The 18,881-nt window shown below is 43.0% G+C and overlaps 4 protein-coding genes across 5 annotated transcripts; 1 reads left to right on the top strand and 3 right to left on the bottom strand.

The window, feature by feature from the left end:
- On the top strand, positions 487 to 6,061 carry LOC8072759 (uncharacterized protein At1g04910). The gene is made up of 10 exons (XM_021460904.1): positions 487 to 946; positions 2,307 to 2,379; positions 2,533 to 2,600; positions 3,167 to 3,255; positions 3,799 to 3,996; positions 4,105 to 4,309; positions 4,384 to 4,551; positions 4,847 to 5,014; positions 5,152 to 5,342; positions 5,654 to 6,061. Exons 1-10 carry the CDS (start codon positions 647 to 649, stop codon positions 5,811 to 5,813), a joined length of 1,620 nt encoding a protein of 539 aa, XP_021316579.1. The 5' UTR covers positions 487 to 646; the 3' UTR covers positions 5,814 to 6,061.
- On the bottom strand, positions 6,461 to 7,330 carry LOC8072758 (NAC transcription factor NAM-2). Its single transcript, XM_002449054.1, has one exon. The coding sequence runs from the start codon at positions 7,328 to 7,330 to the stop codon at positions 6,461 to 6,463; it is 870 nt and encodes a 289-aa protein (XP_002449099.1).
- Positions 9,746 to 10,531, bottom strand: LOC8072757 (NAC domain-containing protein 41). Its single transcript, XM_002449053.1, has one exon. The coding sequence runs from the start codon at positions 10,529 to 10,531 to the stop codon at positions 9,746 to 9,748; it is 786 nt and encodes a 261-aa protein (XP_002449098.1).
- LOC8072756 (cleavage stimulating factor 64) lies at positions 11,881 to 17,243 on the bottom strand. Of its 2 annotated transcripts, XM_021461557.1 has the most exons (10): positions 16,905 to 17,212; positions 16,356 to 16,434; positions 15,884 to 16,058; positions 14,778 to 14,811; positions 14,421 to 14,659; positions 14,242 to 14,319; positions 13,627 to 13,662; positions 13,129 to 13,542; positions 12,696 to 12,938; positions 11,881 to 12,481 (listed from the first exon to the last, which is right to left on the bottom strand). In XM_021461557.1, the coding sequence occupies exons 1-10, from the start codon at positions 16,945 to 16,947 to the stop codon at positions 12,350 to 12,352; spliced, it is 1,473 nt and encodes a 490-aa protein (XP_021317232.1). In that variant the 5' UTR covers positions 16,948 to 17,212; the 3' UTR covers positions 11,881 to 12,349. The 2 variants fall into 2 exon arrangements, with proteins under 2 accessions (XP_021317232.1, XP_021317233.1); XM_021461558.1 differs by lacking the exon at positions 13,129 to 13,542 and having other exon boundaries at positions 16,905 to 17,243.

The following is an 18,881-nucleotide window of genomic DNA, read 5'->3' as shown; positions in this document are numbered from 1 at the left end:
AGTTGTCTTTATCTACCGCTGCTATACAGCCATATTTTAAATCCCAACATGTATAGCAATTTTATTTTACTATAAAACCATCTATAAGCAAATCTAAATATTATCTTCAAAATCAAGTATACATTGCAAATTCGAATTCAACTATTCGTTTTGTATTCATATCCAACAATATCTGTATCCATATCTAGATTTAAATTAAGCATACTTTCTCCATCCCAAAATGAATATATTTCGTTTCTTAAGATGTCATTTTAAAAAAAAAATAACTAAGTATATAGAAAACAATGTTGATATTTGCATCTCCATATATGTTTATTATGAAACTATATTTCATGCTCGATCTAATGAGATTTATTATTCATCATGAACATTGATGCATACATTTCTATATATATGTAGCTAAATTTTAAAATATGTTACTTTTTGAAAAATGAGATTTTGACTTTTTCTATCCACATTCGATTCCAATCCAATTCGACCGCATCCCCTCCCCTTTCTCTCTCGTATTTCCGCATTTGCCATTTCTGGTCACGCTTTCCTCTCCGGCCTTTCCACCACCGCCACCACCTCCCACCTCGCGCCTCCTCCACACCGGCAACGGCAAGCAGCTTCGCCCTCGCATGGTCCCGCGGGAGCGCTCCAGGACATGCAAGTGGAGGCCGCGGAGGCGTCAATGCGCGGCACCGAGACGGTTGTTGGCGCGAAGCCTGCTGCGCGGCGGCTGGGCCGCGTGCTGGTCGGGCGCCGGCGGCGGGCCGCCGTGCTGCTCCTCGCGCTGGCGTACACGGCGGCGATGCTCATGCTGACCATGGGCGGCGGCGAGGGGTTTGGATCCAGCGGCGTGGTGGAGGGGGCGCTGGGGCCCCCCGGGTCCGTGTACCGCAGCCACCTCGTGTTCGAACGGCTCCTCCCGGAAATGCGCGCCTTCGCCTCGCGCCCGAACCCGGTGAGCGCCCCTAAGTTGGCATTTTTTTGGGTCCCCCCTAGGATCTTGTCGCTTGATTTCGTTGGGGGTGCGAGTTGAGTTCTTGCATGCCAAAGTTCCTGGTTTGTCTCGGGAGGGGGATGGACGATTGCCTCCCTGCTTGGTTGAATGTGTCATCCAAGGTTTCAGAATTGCAATGTAGGGGATCGATTCGATCAAAATTGTCGTCCTATATGATTGATCTTATTCTGTGTTCTTTTCTTGTCGTTTCAATTTTCTTCCCAATCATTTACTACCCTTTTGCTAAAAGGACAACAAATTTGCCTCCAGTCACCTGAATTCAACAAAGTTTGGCTTCAAACAATCAAAATTAGGCTCATTCTACAAGAAAATAGGGGATTTGGAGTTTTGGACAATCTGTGAGTCACGTTTCATGAGGCAAAAGAAACATGTTTTGCCACCTTAAATGTAGTAATTTACTTGTAAAATTGTAGCATGTGCTGCTTTTCGTTTCATGTTTGAATGGCAGAAAGGTGATGACCCTTCATAAATGACAGGCATAGAGTATACGCTACAACTTGGTGATGCTAGATGAGAGGATAAAGTAATCAAAAGAAGGCACAGTTTTGCAAAAGGAGGTTGTTAACCAGTACCGAGAGTCACGTAGACAGTTCAGGGAGGCAGTTTTTATGACGACATTCCATTTCCATGTTCTGTAGTTTAAATTTGAAACAATTTGCGAAGTACATTTTTTGTTCACAAGGCTAAGCAGTGAGCAGAGCACAACCACCTGTCCCAACACAAGGTTTCAATGCTTCATAGCAAGGGACCTTATTAGCTACTGCTATCACATTATATGCCACTTCTTACATGTTATCAAAAACCCTTCTGCTTATTCTGTTACATATCACTATCAGGTACAGCATTGCCCTGAAATATGTAGTATTCTGGTGCCTTATTTGTGTGACCTCAATCGAGGCAGAAGAATAATCCTATAGAAGTGATTTTTTTTTTGGTGTTCGACATGATTTATTTTATCCTGTTGATGTGGTATCTCTGGTTTCATATCTATTACTGTGAACTCTCAGGGCTATTGATTCTTCAAAAGAAATCTCTAGGGGCTATATGCTATTTTTTTTATGTTGTGATTTTTGAAAGACTCAGAACAATTCTTTGTGACTTTGGCTCATGGTTGAGCATGAAAATGCTTTGTTTTGATCAGTTATACTATGCTAATAATCTCAATAACCTTTGGAGTTCAACTGTGATTCTGTTTAATTTTCTTTAATCATAAGGACTATGAAACTCTTGTTCTTTATGCTAGGAAATTAGGATATCTTACATGTATGTGACATAGTTCCTTTTTGTCTTTCCATCACAGTTAGTAACATCTCATTACAAAAAGTCTGGAAAGCAATGGAAGCCTTGTATCAGCAAGAGGTTGATACACTCAGGTAAAAGAACCTTAAGAGTGTAGTTTGCAAACCAAACATTCAAGTCATAACTCAAAAACCAATTCTTATTTGTTTACCTCTATGTCAATATAAGCTGGGAAACACATCATAACTTGGTAGCTGACATTGATGGCACACATTTACGCTTTTCAGAATTACCGCCTTCAAATGGTTTCCTCATAGTTGAGGCAAATGGTGGCTTGAATCAACAACGCATTTCAGTAAGTTGTATGATCATTTCCAACTAGATTTGAAAAGTCCAATTCTATATGTTGACTTTATCATTTTGATCTAGAAGCTAAATTTTATCATTATTTGCATTTCACGGAGCCAAATTACCTATTTTACTCAGTTTAAACTAATTGTCCAGTACTCCGGTAATTAGCAGGTACTAGATGGCTGCATTTTGTTTTGAGAGAGGGATCCAATCTCAGCCAAGAATGTCCTGGTTATATCTTTGTTTTTTTTATATCAGCAAGGTGTCAAGTTTGCTGATAGTTGATTCTGTGGTCCAGATCATAAATTGGCAGTTCTATACATGTGTTCAACCTCACTCTTCTATAAATATGATAGTTGGCATTTTATTGCATATCTGTACCTTATCTTCCGTGGATGTCTCAATAACAAATGAAATTTTATGTGCTTACCAATCTTCATTGATGGATTATTTTATTTTATTTTATTTTATTTTATTTTATTTTTTGATATAGCACCTCAAGTTCAAGTTAGGTTTCCTCTTTTCAGCATGCATTTTTTGTGGTTATCTGATTGAGATTTCTTAATACAGATTTGTGATGCTATTGCTGTGGCCAAAATTCTTAATGCAACTCTTGTGACGCCAGCATTTCATTTGAATAGCGTTTGGCGTGATTCTAGGTAAAAGTTTATGTTTACATAATAATCAGAGATGTATTTTGAGTAACTGAAATGTGGTATATGCCTTCCTCCTTTTCTTTTCTTGGAAACTAGTTTTTTACTAGTGCTTTACTATACTAAGTTGGGGGACAGTTACTTCTGTTATTAGTCTCCTTTGCAAGTGTTTTTCTCGTTAATCTTTCATAACAAGGCTGGAATGAATAAGTTAAATGGATTATGATCCCTTCCTATTGCACGCGGCCTTTTTTGTATGCACACCAGCCTTTTCTTGTTGCTGCTAGCCTGCTACCTTTGAGGCTATATTTGCTCTTACGTAGTTATGCACTTTGACAACTTAGTTTTGGTCATTGTTAAGAATATGGTCCTATAAGCTCCCATGTATCCTGTTAGCTGCATTTCCTTTAGCATATAAAGTTTTCCCTTGATCATTTAAATATGCTGATTCTACATTTTCCGTCCCTTTGGGAATTAAAACTGTAATACCTAAAATATATGTTAGTTTTCTTCTCGCTGTTTCATGAGGATGTCTTTTCAAGTTTTCAGCAAATTTGGTGATATCTTTGACGAAGATCACTTCATTGAGTCACTTAGAAAATATGTAAGGGTCGTAAAAGATCTTCCTGAAGATGTTTTTCTGCGATTCAACCATAATATCAGCATAATACCAAATATGAGAACCAAAGCTTTCTCACCCCCAAGTTACTACCTAGAACAGGTGCTTCCAAAATTGTTGGAGCTAGGGTACGTGCCCCCTTCCTTTTTTTCCCCTTGCCTCGAAGTAGAGTCAGATCTTTGCACTGAGCATCCCGTAGTACCATGTCTTCACTTATTTCTTGTTCTATGACACAGGGCTGTGCGAATTGCCCCTTTCTCAAATAGACTGGCCCATTCGGTTCCTATGAATATCCAGGCATTGAGATGTTTGACAAACTATGAGGCATTAAGATTTTCTGAACCAATAAGAACTCTTGCAGATAATATGGTTGACCGAATGATCAAGAGGAGTTTTTTGACTGGTGGGAAGTACGTCTCGGTGCATCTTCGCTTTGAAGAGGTTTTACTAAAGTTTATCTTGTGTGGACTAATATTTATTTCTCAAGTTGTGATGACTGTGTGTTCTATGTTTAGGACATGGTAGCTTTTTCATGCTGCAAATATGATGGTGGTTCAAAGGAGAATAATGCAATGGAAAATGCTCGCGAAAGGAGCTGGAGAGGGAAATTCCACCGACCTGGTCGAGTGATAAATCCTGAGGCTAACCGAAGGAATGGGAGATGCCCTTTGACACCTTTGGAGGTTGCAACATTTGTTCCTTGCAATCTTGCTTTTTCTGAATTGCTTCGTGGTTTTTAGATCTCATGCCATGTTTCTGAGGTGCTGCTGTCTACTGTTGGACAGTTACATCACAGACAGAGAGTGCCAGGTCATATTGGCAGATTACAGAAAGAGAGATCCTTGAATATAATAATTATCCTCACCTAATTTATAAGATTGGACTTTGTCTCTGATCAAAATTTAGGAGAACTGTATTTGCTTTGTTTTATAAGGTATTATGTAACTTCTATTTTCTTACTAGTTCAGTTTATACAAGGTTGGAATGATGTTGCGAGGAATGGGATTTGACAACACTACTTCCCTTTATGTTGCATCCGGTAAAATATATAATGCTGAAAAGTACATGGCTCCTCTTCAACAGTTGTTTCCATTTCTACAAACAAAAGAAAGTCTAGTTACTCCTGAGGAGCTTGCACAGTTCAAGGTACCTTTTTCCTTGACTATTCCAGTCCTCTAATAAATATTAGAAAGTATGCCTCCCTTCTCTATCCTGTTTGTATTGCATCAAGAAATGGAAGCCAGGTATCAAAGGATAAGTTTGTCTGCTTACGCTATATATAGGGACATTCATCAAGACTAGCAGCGCTGGACTATACTGTCTGTCTTTACAGTGAAGTGTTTGTGATGACACAAGGAAGCAATTTCCCTCACTTTCTGATGGGGCACAGGCGTTATATGTATGGAGGACATGCAAAGACAATAAAACCAGATAAACGGAAGCTAGTTCAACTCTTTGACAATCCAAATATCAGGTATATTTTCGGTTATCCTCGTAAACTATCAATGAATGTGGCCTGAAATTCATTCACATGTAGCCATTTTTGTGTCCAAGATGACCATTTGTTTCATAAAAGTTTCTCCAAACATGATTGCTTCAAATAATTTCGGTTCATTCTAATCAAAGTACGATATAGTGAAAGTTTTATGTGTACGCTGACATGCATTTAAATCTTCTGTAACTGGTTACTCTCTTTTAGTTGTGAACACCTGCAATGGGCAGAACATGCAACATATTATGCTTCCTTTTTCATACTTATCATCTAATTGTGGAGTATCTATGTAGATGGGATCGATTCAAGCACTACATGGAGGACATGCGTCGGCATAGTGAGATGAAAGGTTTGGGATTAAGGAAACCACAGGAATCCATGTACAACCTTCCCATGCCTGACTGCATGTGTCAGCAAGCTGAAGCACGATCAAGGAACACGGCAAGGAACTAGGCATGTTCCACCCTTGTATCTTGTAAGTAGCCACACCATATAACAGTAAGCAAAGGAAAAAAATAAATATTGGTTCGAGCATAGAAGAGAATATAGAGATTTCAAATTGTATGGCTGTTGATATGAATCCCTTCCCCCCAAAAAAAACAGAGATTCATCAGTGAATGTTATTGTACTTTGTACATAAAGACTTCAATATTTCTTTGTTCTGGATAAATTATAAAGAATTGTTTTTTTTCTGAGATTTATCTGAAGCACGAGTTCAACCATTTTGATTGTGTAAATCTCTACACCTAAAAAGACTCTAATGTCATCATCTACCTAGTGATACCAAATTTTATTCTTGCTAACGCATCTGTGTCCGATATGGATCATCCTCAACTCGGAGCTCACACGTTTGTATCCTACCCGATTGTAATACAAATACCAGACCCACATGTTTATGTCTGATATTGTTTATGTCTGATATAAAGTCCTTGGAGCTCACGCGTCCGTATTTGATTAGTGAGGCTCGGCCTAAAAAAAATTATGACCTCAATGCAACGCACGTGTATGTATCTAGTTTATAAGTAAATAACTAACCAATCAGAATAGTTACATAAATCAATGTCAATATTTGATATTCACAAAGACGACTATAAGCACGATCAAGGGTTAACGTTGTCGTCTCCGACGGTGAAACCATAGTCGCCGCCGCTGCCGTCGTCCTGGAACTGGTAGTAGCCGAAGCCGTCCTTCAAGTAGCTGTTGCCATCGTCGACGAAGTAGGCAGCCATCTCCGCCATGACACTGCCATTTTCATCGTCTAGGTAGACAACCTCAGCCCGCTCGCCGCCGCTCGAGCCAAGGGCATTTCCATCGCCGCCGCCGCCGTCGTCGTAGTTGCTCGGGCCAGGCTCGTCAGGGTCCGGAACAGCAACAACCTGCTGCGAACCACCGCCGGCGGCGGCCTTCCTCAGTCGCTGCTTGCCCCTGTCGGTGACCTTGACGCGCGACAGGACGGTGCCGGAGAGCCGCGGCGGCACGGTGATCTGGTACTCGTGCATGACCCACCCGCTAGTGCTGGGCTCTTTGCCGTGGTAGTACGACAGGTTGCAGCGCTTGTACTTGACGAGCACCTCGGCGCCACCGCCAATGCCGCCCGGGCCGCCGCCGCGCACGAGGACGACGGAGCTCTCCGTGCTCTTCTGCGCGTCCCACTTGCCGCGCGCGCGGGCGCCGTCGTCCTCCCCTGGGGCTGGGGCTGGGGAGGAGACTACTCGGACGGGCCGCTTCTCGCCGTCGCGCGGGGGCGGGAAGAAGAAGGCGTGGTCGCTGTCGGCGTGGCCGTTCCGGCGCATCAACTCCCACGGCGGGCAGCTGCAGGGGTCGCCGTCGATGACGGCGTGCTCGTACGGGTTGGGGACGCCCAGCGCGCGCGGGAGGAGGTAGTGCACCACGATGTCGGTGTCGGTCGGGTCGAACTTGTACGCCGGCGGGAACAACGACGGGTCGAAGCCGAACCGCCACGCCTCCATTGCTAGCTAGCTAACTCGAGGAGCTCGAGCCTGCTGGTTTCTTTGTTTCCTGCTCGGATCCGGTCTCGTTCTTCCAACCAGTCTTTGCTTCCTTCTTCTTCTTCTTTTTTTCCGACGAGTTGTGATCGAATTCTCGTCGCCGGCGTTCGTTTCCTTTCCTGGTATATATGTAGGCCGTAGGTGTAGCGCAGGAGAGGCAGGAGCTGCGACGACGCGGACTCGGGGTCGGCGGCCTCGTTTCGGCTCTCCTGTTCGGAGTTCGGACTTGCTTCAGCTCGTTTCCTGCAAAAAGTTCAGAGAAGATGCCGCAAAGCAGAATCCTGTTCGTAGAAGAAAGCATGCTGTTGTTGTTGGGCCGAATCCTCCTGCCGGCCCGCCGCGTCTCGACGAAGGCCTTGACAAGATGGCCCATTTTTATTTTGATTATTTTGTTTTGTAAATATGGTATGTAAAATGTTCTCTAGCAATTTCTATACACTTAGAATTGTGAATAAATTCGTATTAAATGTTCTGTGGAGTACTAATGTTCATGGTTAGGGTTATTTATTTCTTTTTAGTATATTATACTTGCATTTCCAGTTTTCAGCATGCATGATTGATACCAATGTAAATGTAAAATGCAGATTTGCGATGCTGTTGTTGTGGCCAGCATCCTTAATACCCCAGCATTTCATTTGACTCAAAATTGGCGTGATTATAGTTAACCATTTTATCTACCACAGAGTAAATATGGATTTGTTTGGAGCAAGTGAACTATGGCCTCTTCTTTTTTTTTTGGCTCGTAAGTCGGAAGTCAGTTTTGAAATAATCCTTTGCAAGTGTAAGTTGCAAAAGCTCACTCCTGTGCCTCTAAACTTAAAAACATTTTCTGGGCCTAGTTTGGTTCCCAGAAATTGAGAGGAATTGAAAAGTAAGCTAATAAAAAAGGGCAAGCACTTTCTAGATATTAGTTTCAAGTCATGGAATCCAAACAGGCACTTAGTAGTTTCTCCTTTTACATCAAGTCATTCTTTGTCCAAACTTTCATGAGGAGGCTGCGGCCAATAAGTAAAATCAAATACTGTCATTTTCTACTGAAAAAATAAGAAACTAAATGTTTCTCTCTACACTTTATTTTTTGTTTGGTTGCTGTGTCAAAGCAATATTTTCTTTTATATATCTCACTTTGCCATTTCCATTGCAGGAGTGTATTTTGACAGCTTAGTTTTGCTCATTGTTATGCATATCCTTCTATCAGCTAGCAGTCTTTGCATTTTTATCATACAAACTTTGCCCCTAATCATGTAGGTATGCTGGTCCTACATGCCTGTAAACATAAATAGCTTCATTAAAGAAAAACAAATATTTTGACAAATACCTTTTGGTGTATATTAGTTTCTTTATCGCGATTTCAGGATCAGAGAGTTATGTGTTTTCTTGCTTGCAGCAAATCCAGTGACGGTTTTACTTTTTCTTATGTGTTTTGACTTTTGACCATATATAATATCAGCACTATACAAAACTATGAAAACCAAAGCTTTCTCATGCCCAGGCTATTGCCTACACTAAGTCCTTCCAAAAAAATGTTGGAGCTAAAGGGCACACATGTTTTCATGATCATCAGGTTTAAAACACCTAGGATGATTAGAATTTGCATAATACGATACAATAGAACTTTGTTCTTTACTGTAAAACGGGACCAATTCAAGTGCCACATGCAAGACAAACATCAGCAAAGATGAAAGGGTTTCAGAATGAACAAACATGACTTCACAAAAGCTGAAGCATGATCTAGGAAGCATGTACACAGAAAGGAACGAAGCATGTTCCCACAGAAAGGAATGGAAGCATGTTCCCCCCTTGTAAGCAGTCACAACTCACAACATCTTAACTTTGGCAGATTGGCATGCAGGAAGAAAGTATAGACATGCCGAATCATGTGGTTGTCAATAGGTTCAGTTCTGCAGATTACATTTTTCATACCCAGAAATGTGTGTGCCCGGCTTGATGCATCTGGACGCTCATATAGTACCACTGTTCTTGAGTTGGGTCCATTTACTTATCTCTATCACAGCCTCAATGCCCCCATCATATTTTTTTTGGGCAAATTTCCGTGACCGCTAATTCTGTCCAAGTGCTAGTCCAGATATGCAAATAATTGTGGTACTGGAACTGGAGCATAGATAAACTTTGGCAGTAATCAGCATATGATGGAAGAAAACATACTCTGTATCATACAGGTGAATCTAAAATAGCTTTTAGTTCCTCTTCTGAAAGAACTCATCCTGTTACTAATATCAGAAAACCAAATCATACTATTCAAGCAATCTCAGCGATTGATAGATCACAAATAGAAGAATCAATCAGTTGTTAACCATATCTTGAACGCCAATGAGGCCTATTGCACAGACTATTCTACCAGAGCATTGCATCGTATCAGCCCTCGTCTTGGAGGAAGTTGTCGTCGTTGCCGTCTAATTGGAGGAAGTTGTCGCCGACGCCCTCGCCAACAACGCTCGCCACGACGGCGTTCCCGGCGGCATGGCCGTAGTCGGACTCGGAGCCGAAGTAGTTGCTGGGGCCCGGCTGGTCCAGTCCCGGAACGAGGGCGGCCGCCGTGCCCGCCCTGGCGATAACGGCGTCCTCCTCCTGCAGCTGCTGCTCCCTCGGCCTCTTGCCCATCTTCTTGGCCTTCTCGGTGATCTTGATTCGCGCGACCACGGCGCCGGGGCGGAGCTCCGGGTGGACGACGTGGTACTCGTGCATGACCCACCCGCTGGACCTCCGGTCACCCTTCCTGTGGTACGACAGGTTGTACCGCCGGAACATGACCGTCAGCTCGGGGGCGCCGCGGGCGTCGCCGTCGCCGTCGCCGCGCACGATGACGAGCGCCTTGTCCTCGGCCTTCTGCCCGTGCCACACGCCGCCGACGCCGCAGGGCGACGCGGGGCTGACGACGCGGCTCACGCGGCCGGCGTTCCGGCTCATGACGCGCGGGGGCACGAAGAAGAAGGCCTGGTCGCTCCCGGCGTGGCCGTGGCGCCGCAGCAGCTCCCACGGCGGGCAGCTGCAGGGGTCGGCGTCGATGACCGCGTGCTCGTACGGGTTCGGGAGGCCGACGGCGCGCGGGAGGAGGTACTGCGCCACGATGTCCTCGTCCGTCGGGTCGAACTTGTTCGCCGGCGACATGGACGCGCCGAAGCCGAACCGCCGCGCCTCCATTGCTCGTCGAGCAGAGCTTCCCCTTGATTTCTTGGCCGAATCGAATCCGGATCGCCCTCTTGGTTTCTTGGTCGGAATCAGATCGATGACACTCTAGTTCTTGGTTTCTTGGTGGGATCGATCGATCACTGCCTCTTTTTTTGGTTCTTGGTTGGACACTGCCGGAATGGAAGCGCCGCCGCCGCACCCTCGTGCTGGTATATATAGCATTCGCGTTCGGAATTTCGGATGCAGGCGGAGGATTTTTTTTTTTTTTTCCCTTTTTCTGGGGTAACGGTCACCTTCGCTAGCTGCCATGTCAAATGAATCTTTTCCGGGGAAATATAAATGTCTAGTTATCCATTTTGTTCGAATTAGTATCCGATAATAATATATCCATAGTTTTATCCGCTAGATAATAATATCAATAGTTTTATTCACTAGATGTATTCGAATCCATTTCTGAACGTTTCTCTATTTGATTTTATATCCATATCTGACCGTATCTGTGAGGATCACGTATATAATATTGTTTAAAGCTATCTCTAACAAATGATTAATGACTAGTATATAAACTTTAATATTTGAATATACTCCGGAGGGCAGCTATCTCTAACAAATGATTAATGACTATTATTTGAATAAACTTTAACATTTGAATATATTCAGTTTGATTTAATGGTGTCTTAAGCATCCGGAGTGAAGCACTGTTTTTCGATACAGCCTACGGTATCAATCAATCATCCGAAAGCTTAATGCATTTTGATTTGATACCCCAAATCTTCAAGCAGACAGTGGTACGTACCACTGTCTGTTTGAAGATTTGGGGTATCAAATCAAAATGCATTAAGGCCTTGTTTAGTTCCTTCTAAAAACCAAAATTTTTTCAAGATTCTCCATCACATCGAATCTTGCAGCGCATGCATGAAGTATTAAATATAGACAAAAAAACAAAACTAATTACACAGTTTGCCTGTAAATCGCGAGACGAATCTTTTAACTCTAGTTAATTTATGATTGGATAATATTTGCCACAAACAAACGAAAGTACTACAGTAACGAAAAAAACTAAAAAATTTTCGGAACTAAACAAGGCCTAAGCTTTCGGATGATTGATTGATACGGTAGGCTGTATCGAAAAACAGTGACAGCTGCCTAGGCTCAGGCTGTATGGTTTTGGTCAGGAAGGCTGTACGCCTGTACATTCACGTCTAGGCATGCGGTTAACGAACAAACACTGAACAGTTTACAAAACAGAGCACACATGCATTGCAATATGAGCTGAAGGGATTCCAAATCGTGATTGCTGCTGGAAGAACAATAGATTGAAGCAACTCCAAGAATTCCAGACCGGCTTTCAAACAATTAAGGAGATCTATGGCAATAAATATAACAAATTTATTCGTCATAATAAGCTTACACAAAATTCATGTCCTACCTGCAACTGTTTCAAGAGCATTCAAAGGACAAAAATGTGTGATGCTACAGCCCATTTGGGAAAAGTGGGGGAAAAAAAAAGACAGCTCCTTTTGATACAGATTATTGTTATTTTTCTCCCTATATAATGATACAGCAGTGATAGATAATTCGTATACCTTTCTTCACACTATCTTATCCCATCACATCTCTTTTATCTCCGATCTGAAGAAAGAAAGCCATATGGATACTTCGGAGCAAAACTGATGGCATCAAGATGCCCACAATGCTGACAGGTTACAGGCGGCGCAGTGACTTGATAAATCAGTGTGAGGATCACTTCCAGTTTCCGTTAGTTGCCAACATTATGTGATGTGCCAGATTCTAAAAACCAGCATTTTTGCTGCACTAGCTCAGCTGCTTCTATTTACCAGCTGAAAGCATCTTCTGGAGTTCAATCACCTGCTGCTGTTGCTCTGGTGGCAACGAACTCAGTTGCTCGGGTGTCAGCTGCAAGACTTGCTGCAGAAGAGCTGACTCCACATCAGGCGTAAGCTGCAGAAGAGACAAGCACATATTTCAGTGCATGGAAATTATAATGCTTCTTCAGAAACTTTGCACAATGTTAATTCTATTCAACTCCATAGAATAAGCAAACGTTTAGACTGGTTAAAGATCTCCAAAGTTACCAATCTCCGAGATTGGAAACTCAAACCTAAACAGGTTCAACATAACAAATCCAGAGAAATCGGTTTTAAATGGTTTGTACCTGCCCTTCGTTCCCTGGCTGCTGTAAACTAACAGCACCAGCACTATAGCTCCCAGATGGTCCACTAGGGCCAACTGATTGCAGTGGAGCTGTGTAAACAGCATGGCTGCTGTTCACAATTCCAGGCACCGAGGTTCCATCCTCCAATTTTCTCAATTTTGAAGGATGGTTAAACTCTGTCAAATGACTTGCTTGATCAGCAACCCTTATTTCATTTGGTAGAATATCAGGTGCAGCAGCTACCTGCAATTGGACATTGTTGAGTTAGCCTATGTGACTGGTAAGATAAAAGGGACAATTCAGTTAATCTGTAGTCATTAGTGCATTGCCAACACATAGCAAGATGACTCATCATGAACATTGATTTGATATTTTCATACATAAACTAAGACACCCCTAGTGAATTACATTAGTCCCTTTACAAGAAAACTACCTGAGCAAGATGAGGGTGAGTCAAAGGTAGCTGTTGTACACTTGTAGGCATGACAGGTGGTCCAGGGTGCTGTGGCACAAATGGAGGCTGAACTTGTGAGATTAAGCCTACTGAGGTCGCAAGAGATTGAGTAGGAACACTGGAAGAACCACCAAGGGACTGATGTAGAATTGGAGATTGTGCTGCAATCCCAGACTGATGTCCATGTGGGAACATTTTGACTGGGGGCTGAGATGCATGTTGATGCTGAGGAAAACTATGTAGTTCAGTTGGGTTTGGTAGTATGTTAGTTGGCAAACTTAATGGTCTTGAGACTACTGGAATCATAGCATCTGGCTGTGGGTATGGTTCATTGAGGTGAGATGAAGATTGTGCTAAGGCGCCCGAGGGCTGTTGGCTCTTTGCCATCTGCATCTGCAATTTGTATAGAACATACATCCATTATATCAAGACAGAAAACAGTGGGTGCCTAAAGCTCAAAGACAAATAAGAACTAACCATCTGTGGTGTCACCATTCCAAGCATTATTTGTGCCTGCATTACAACAAGGCAAAAATTGAAGTCATGAGTTTCTAATCTTTCATCCTTATGATAGAGAATGGCTTAATGATATGCTTTTCCCAAATAAGGAAACAAGCTTATTTCATTGCAATATACAAAAAATAAAATAAAGAAATAGGGAGTCGAGTCTCAACTTTTCTTAACAGTTAAGCCACAAGTAAGCATGCCAAATTTTTTCTTAGTTCTGACACGTAAACCAAACTACTCAGTGTTTAATAAGATCAAGGAATGTAACTTTTCTTCCACCCAGGATCACAAGATAATCATGAATGATATCAGAGTTCTATGGACAATCCTAAAAAGAAAAGTGGAAAACATAAACAACAAAAGTTTAAATAGATATAGTAGCACCGAATCACGTAAGATTATCAAATTAAAATAAATGGAAGCAAATAGATTCAGTAAACATTTGAAAACTTTATACCAAAGAATATGTGGAGACTTTACAACCTACACAAGACTAAAACAAAAGGTTTGAATCAAGTATAAAATGACATTAAGAATACACAATTGACAAGTACTATTAGCCAAAAAAAACTAAAAAAAACTAACCTGAAATAGGGCCTTTGGCAGCTGTGGAATTCCTTGCAGCAAAGTTTTGGAATGTTCCTTATTTTGAGTAGTTAGGAACTGCGATTTTTTTTTAAAAAAATGACATAAGAAACTACAATCAGCACTTGTTCGCTTGCAAATGTCAAGTAATTGAAGTTCATAAAAGACTACAAGTTAACCTTCAATTCAGCCATGACTTCATGCAACTGATGCCTTGACATTCTGGCCAAATAATGAGTAAGAGGGTCATTTCCAAGTCCATACTGGACAGGTAAACCGTTTTGAACATTTGCAGTCTGAGCTCCACCAAGGACACCAGCCATCACAGACGCAGCATGTATTGCTGGTGGGAGACCAACGGGCTGATGAAGGTTTGTCTCTCCAACAACAGAAGTCCCAGCTAACTGTTTCTGACTATCTGTGTCAGTCCATCAAGAAATCAGTGTTAGCATCCATGAACATAAAATATGCATAGAAATTGAAAGCATATACATAAACTAAATGGTGAATGAAAAAAATAAAAAAAAGAAACCAACCAACATTAGATGCCATTCCTGGTCCACCACGACCCTGAAATGCATAAATGTATCCAGCATAAGTCAACAAGTTGTTCTAATTTAAGCTAAATCAACTTCAGTTAGTTGAGGTGTTCTATATTTTCATTCATATAATGAACATGTGCCAACTCCATCTCCACTGTGAAGCTACTTAATTTCCAAAAGGCAAAGTTCACAAATAGATATAGATTCTTCTGTGTACAGTAACATCATGCTAGATCATTTCACATGTCTCCAAGATAGTTCGAGAAAAACATGTCTCGAAGATACGTTAGTATTAAAAAAACGGTGTCCTTATATAAATCAACTGCATTTAGTTCAGAACTTGTGAGTAGTCACAGTATCTGTCATGTAAACTCAGACATTTTGGCAAAAAGTGGCACATATGTATCAGCATCAGACACTCTCATTGTATTCAGACACTTCATTGGTAGAGATATACAAAGCCAGCTGGCAGAAGCTACAGTGAGGGCAAATATTAACACAATGCTGAAAGAAAACTGTGAGTCCTTAAGAACATATATGAAGGCCGATTGGACATGTACTATTTTTCAGCAATCAATTTACCAACAGTGGCAATCATCTTGCTGGCGCATAAAACCAAGACCGATTATACATCTTCCATAAGACTATAGTACTTGCTTCTTTTGCTATTTAGAAAGTAAACCTCATATTCAGCAGTCAGCAAACTTCTGAAGAGGATCTTTCGACCATAACATATATTAAATTAAGCCAATAATTTTGCCAGACTATAACCCAACCTCTTTGGCACACTACTTCCAAGAAGGGGAAAAGTCGAGATAACAGGGACATTTTTTCCAACCGCAAAGCATTGGCACCACACCAGAACAATATAATTCAATGACGGAATTGGACGGTATAGCAGGTGTGTGTATGTACAGTCCAGCAGCTGTACATACACAAACATGCTTGCAAGAAACTGAAACAGGAGACACAAGGTGGTTGGAGAAGGCGCAACTATTATCATTCACAGGAACGAAGACTATACAACTTCTCGTATTAACAGAGAACTCCAAAAGTGGTAGGAAAGGCTCTTCTACAGGAAAAATTTGAGGATCGTCGACCTTTTCTCTATTTCTGTCAGTGTTCCTCCCATTTTCAGCAAAATCAACACGTAACTGACGACCATTAATCTCGTAACCCTGAAGGTTCCGGCGTGCACTTAGAGCAGTTTCCTCATCCTTGTACTCGCAAAAGCCATAACCTTTTGGCTTCCCAGTCTCTTTGTCAATCACCAATCTGCAAGCGCATTTTTAACAGTCAGTTGCCAAAAAGGATAGCTCAGCGGCATTTTATCCAATTCACAAGTTGAAAACAGTAATGCCAAAACCTGAATATATTCCTTGTTTTTAACAAGCTGAATAAATAAGGCAAAGCAGACATTTTGACAGTAAGGGCTAATTTCTACAACCCATCAGGTACGCATATTAAAAAATCAAGTAGTGTTGCATAAGCATTTGGAGTAAAACCAACGATTTTACATGCTACCACGGCACAATAGCATTACAGTATTGATGCGGGTGAGCAGAAGCAGACCTGAAGGATACGACTGGGCCGACTTCTTCGCAAATCTGCACGAGCTGCTCCTCCGTCGCATCGTATGGTATGTTGCCAACTGCAATTAAGATTGATAAATACAACTATATGAGTCCCTAATTCCCCTGCTTATCATCTCCACATCCGGAAACAACAAAACAAAACAAAAAAAGACATCTTGCGTTGCGCGCCCAATGAAGCACTAGTGCGGTAAACCTAAACCCTAGGCAAGCTCAAGCTCGACACGAACGGAACTGAGCTCCCAATCCAACACCACCAGAGCCGACCAAGATGGGGCTCCCATTACTCCAGGAAACAGCATCGACTAGAGAAGGAGAGGGAGGGGTGGGGAAATCAGCTCCAAATCGGAAGAAAAAAAAAACTCGGCGGCAGTCGCCCGGGCCCAAATTGAGCTGCCCTGGGTGACTCCAGCGGCCACGCCATGCGGCTCCCCACTCCCGAATCGAACCGAGCTTCCGGATCACGCCGGTCAGGGGGGAAGGTATAAGGTGACCGAGGGTGGCGGAGCGGGGTGGTGGGGGGGCGTACCGAAGACGCAGCGGTTCTGGGCGCCCGCGGGAGCGGCGGCCATGCTCAGCGACAGCGGCGGCGGTGGTCGTCGGCGGAGGCGGCGCGGCGCGGCATCCGGCGCGGGGCGCGGCGGGAGCGGGAGCGGGAGCGGGACGGGGGGCGCCCGGCCGGCTTCTTGGCTGCTTCCGCCGTGAGATGGCCGTGGCCGGGTGGATATGCCTCGCTCGCGGGCCGCGCGGCTGTGGCGCCCGTTTATTATAGGAGGAGACCGCGGGGACAGCCGGGGCAGGGGAGGGAGAGACCCGGGGCGGGGCGGGAGAGGCTTGCTGTGCTCTGCGCTGCGCCTCTGCCTGAGGCTCTGACCTGAGACCTGACGGGGCTCGGTGGGTTTCCTTTCCTCCTCCGTGAGACCGGACTACTACCAGAGGGCGGAGGGCGGAGGCTTTGCCCTGCTCGGCTTGTCACTGTGAGCGTCAGCAGCTCGCCGTCCACATTTTTTCCTGCCGCCGTGTTTTTCTTCTCCGGCCGGGATTTTTATTGCGTCGATTAATTAATTTGCTTTGATTGGCCAGGGATTCATTCTCGATCTGCATGGCGCGTTTCTTCGCTCTCGACCATGCTACTCGCATTCACCGCTCGGATTTCATCTTTTGTACCATGGCATTCGCGTTTCAATAGGAGCACGTGCGCCTGACTGACTGACTGACTGACAACTGGATTTGTCGTGTCGATGCTTTTGTGTTTCAATTGGCGGTGCAGTGATTTCTAATAATTCGCAAACTCCATTACGCCACTAATCGCGATACGTCAAGTCTAAAAAAAATAGGTGCTAGCTGGTAGAAAAAGTACGAAACCATCATCAGTATGCGACGTCACTTCACGACCGACCTCTCTCTTCTCTATCTCTGATGGGCTTAGAAAATGGCATAGAGAAGGTAGAAAGGCTCAGCAGTAGGAACGAGAGAGACGACATCGAGGCGAGGGTGGCGGTGCGGCCGCCAGAGTGGGCGGCAAAGGAGGCGGTCGAACAATGTTAGGACAGGAGACCATGACTATGAAGATGAGTGGGGAAAGGAGGTTGTCGTGGGCATAATACAGTCTCGATGGAGCTCTGGTGAGGCCCAACTATGCCACGATGGAGGTCATGTGTTCCCAAAGGCGCGACGGGTCATATATTTACCCTAATGTGTGATGGTTTGCGTGATATTGTCCTCCGTTCTATTTTGGAATGTTGTTTGGAGGCGGCTTGTGTTTGGTAAAGGCGTCTTTAACGAGAAAGTTTAAGAGGATGTTTAGTTGAGGGTATTAAAGTTTAACATACACTATAGTATTTTTATTTTATTTGACAATTAGTGTTCAATCATGAACTAACTAGGCTTAAAACATTCATCTCTCAAATTACTTTCTAACTGTGTTTTAGTTTTATAAATAATCTATATTAAATACTTCATACATATATCAAACATTCTATATTCGATATGACATAGACTTAAACTTTACCTGAGCCTGCTGTGTGAGAATAAACAAATGAAAAAAAGTCCAAGCAAACAGCACATATACGCAGGGATAAAAACGGATCAGATACAAACGAATATCATTGATATCGTATTTATTTTCATATTTTTGGTCAGATTTGAATACGGATAATCTCAATCATGTCGGATAAGATACGATTGGATGTCGACATTATAAATATACGATTTAAGTATTCGGATACGAGTACGGTATCGGATGTTGAATATTCAGACTCGAATACGGACATATCTGAATCCCTCTAAACGAATTCGGTCTCATATACGGTCGGAAAATATCCGTACCTTTTTCATCCCTACATACGCGAGTGGACTGCAGTTAGAGATGGACTGTGCAAGTTGAGCGACGAGTTCACTGCTAGTGACTGAATTTTTTCATGTTCTCTCCCATCCACGTAATCAGAGTTCACTGCTAGTGAATGAAATTTTTCATGTTCTCTCCCATCCACGTAATCAAATAGCT

The sequence above is a fragment of the Sorghum bicolor genome, chromosome 5 (assembly GCF_000003195.3).
Source record: "Sorghum bicolor cultivar BTx623 chromosome 5, Sorghum_bicolor_NCBIv3, whole genome shotgun sequence".
Lineage (NCBI taxonomy): Eukaryota > Viridiplantae > Streptophyta > Magnoliopsida > Poales > Poaceae > Sorghum > Sorghum bicolor.
This window is presented reverse-complemented; position numbering and strand designations above follow the sequence as displayed.

What these genes read in the sequence shown, in the direction of transcription:
- LOC8072758 (XM_002449054.1), bottom strand. Translation starts at nt 7,330, where the DNA reads ATGGAGGCGTGGCGGTTCGGCTTCGACCCGTCGTTGTTCCCGCCGGCG.
- LOC8072756 (XM_021461557.1), bottom strand. Translation starts at nt 16,947, where the DNA reads ATGGCCGCCGCTCCCGCGGGCGCCCAGAACCGCTGCGTCTTCG. An exon ending in AAGTCATGGCTGAATTGAAG is followed by an intron (nt 14,320 to 14,420) that starts GTTAACTTGTAG and finishes AAAAAATCGCAG; the next exon opens with TTCCTAACTACTCAAAATAA. An exon ending in AGCCAGGGAACGAAGGGCAG is followed by an intron (nt 12,482 to 12,695) that starts GTACAAACCATT and finishes TCTCTTCTGCAG; the next exon opens with CTTACGCCTGATGTGGAGTC.
- LOC8072759 (XM_021460904.1), top strand. Translation starts at nt 647, where the DNA reads ATGCAAGTGGAGGCCGCGGAGGCGTCAATGCGCGGCACCGAGACGGTT. An exon ending in AGCGTTTGGCGTGATTCTAG is followed by an intron (nt 3,256 to 3,798) that starts GTAAAAGTTTAT and finishes TCAAGTTTTCAG; the next exon opens with CAAATTTGGTGATATCTTTG. An exon ending in CCAAAATTGTTGGAGCTAGG is followed by an intron (nt 3,997 to 4,104) that starts GTACGTGCCCCC and finishes TCTATGACACAG; the next exon opens with GGCTGTGCGAATTGCCCCTT.
- LOC8072757 (XM_002449053.1), bottom strand. Translation starts at nt 10,531, where the DNA reads ATGGAGGCGCGGCGGTTCGGCTTCGGCGCGTCCATGTCGCCGGCGAAC.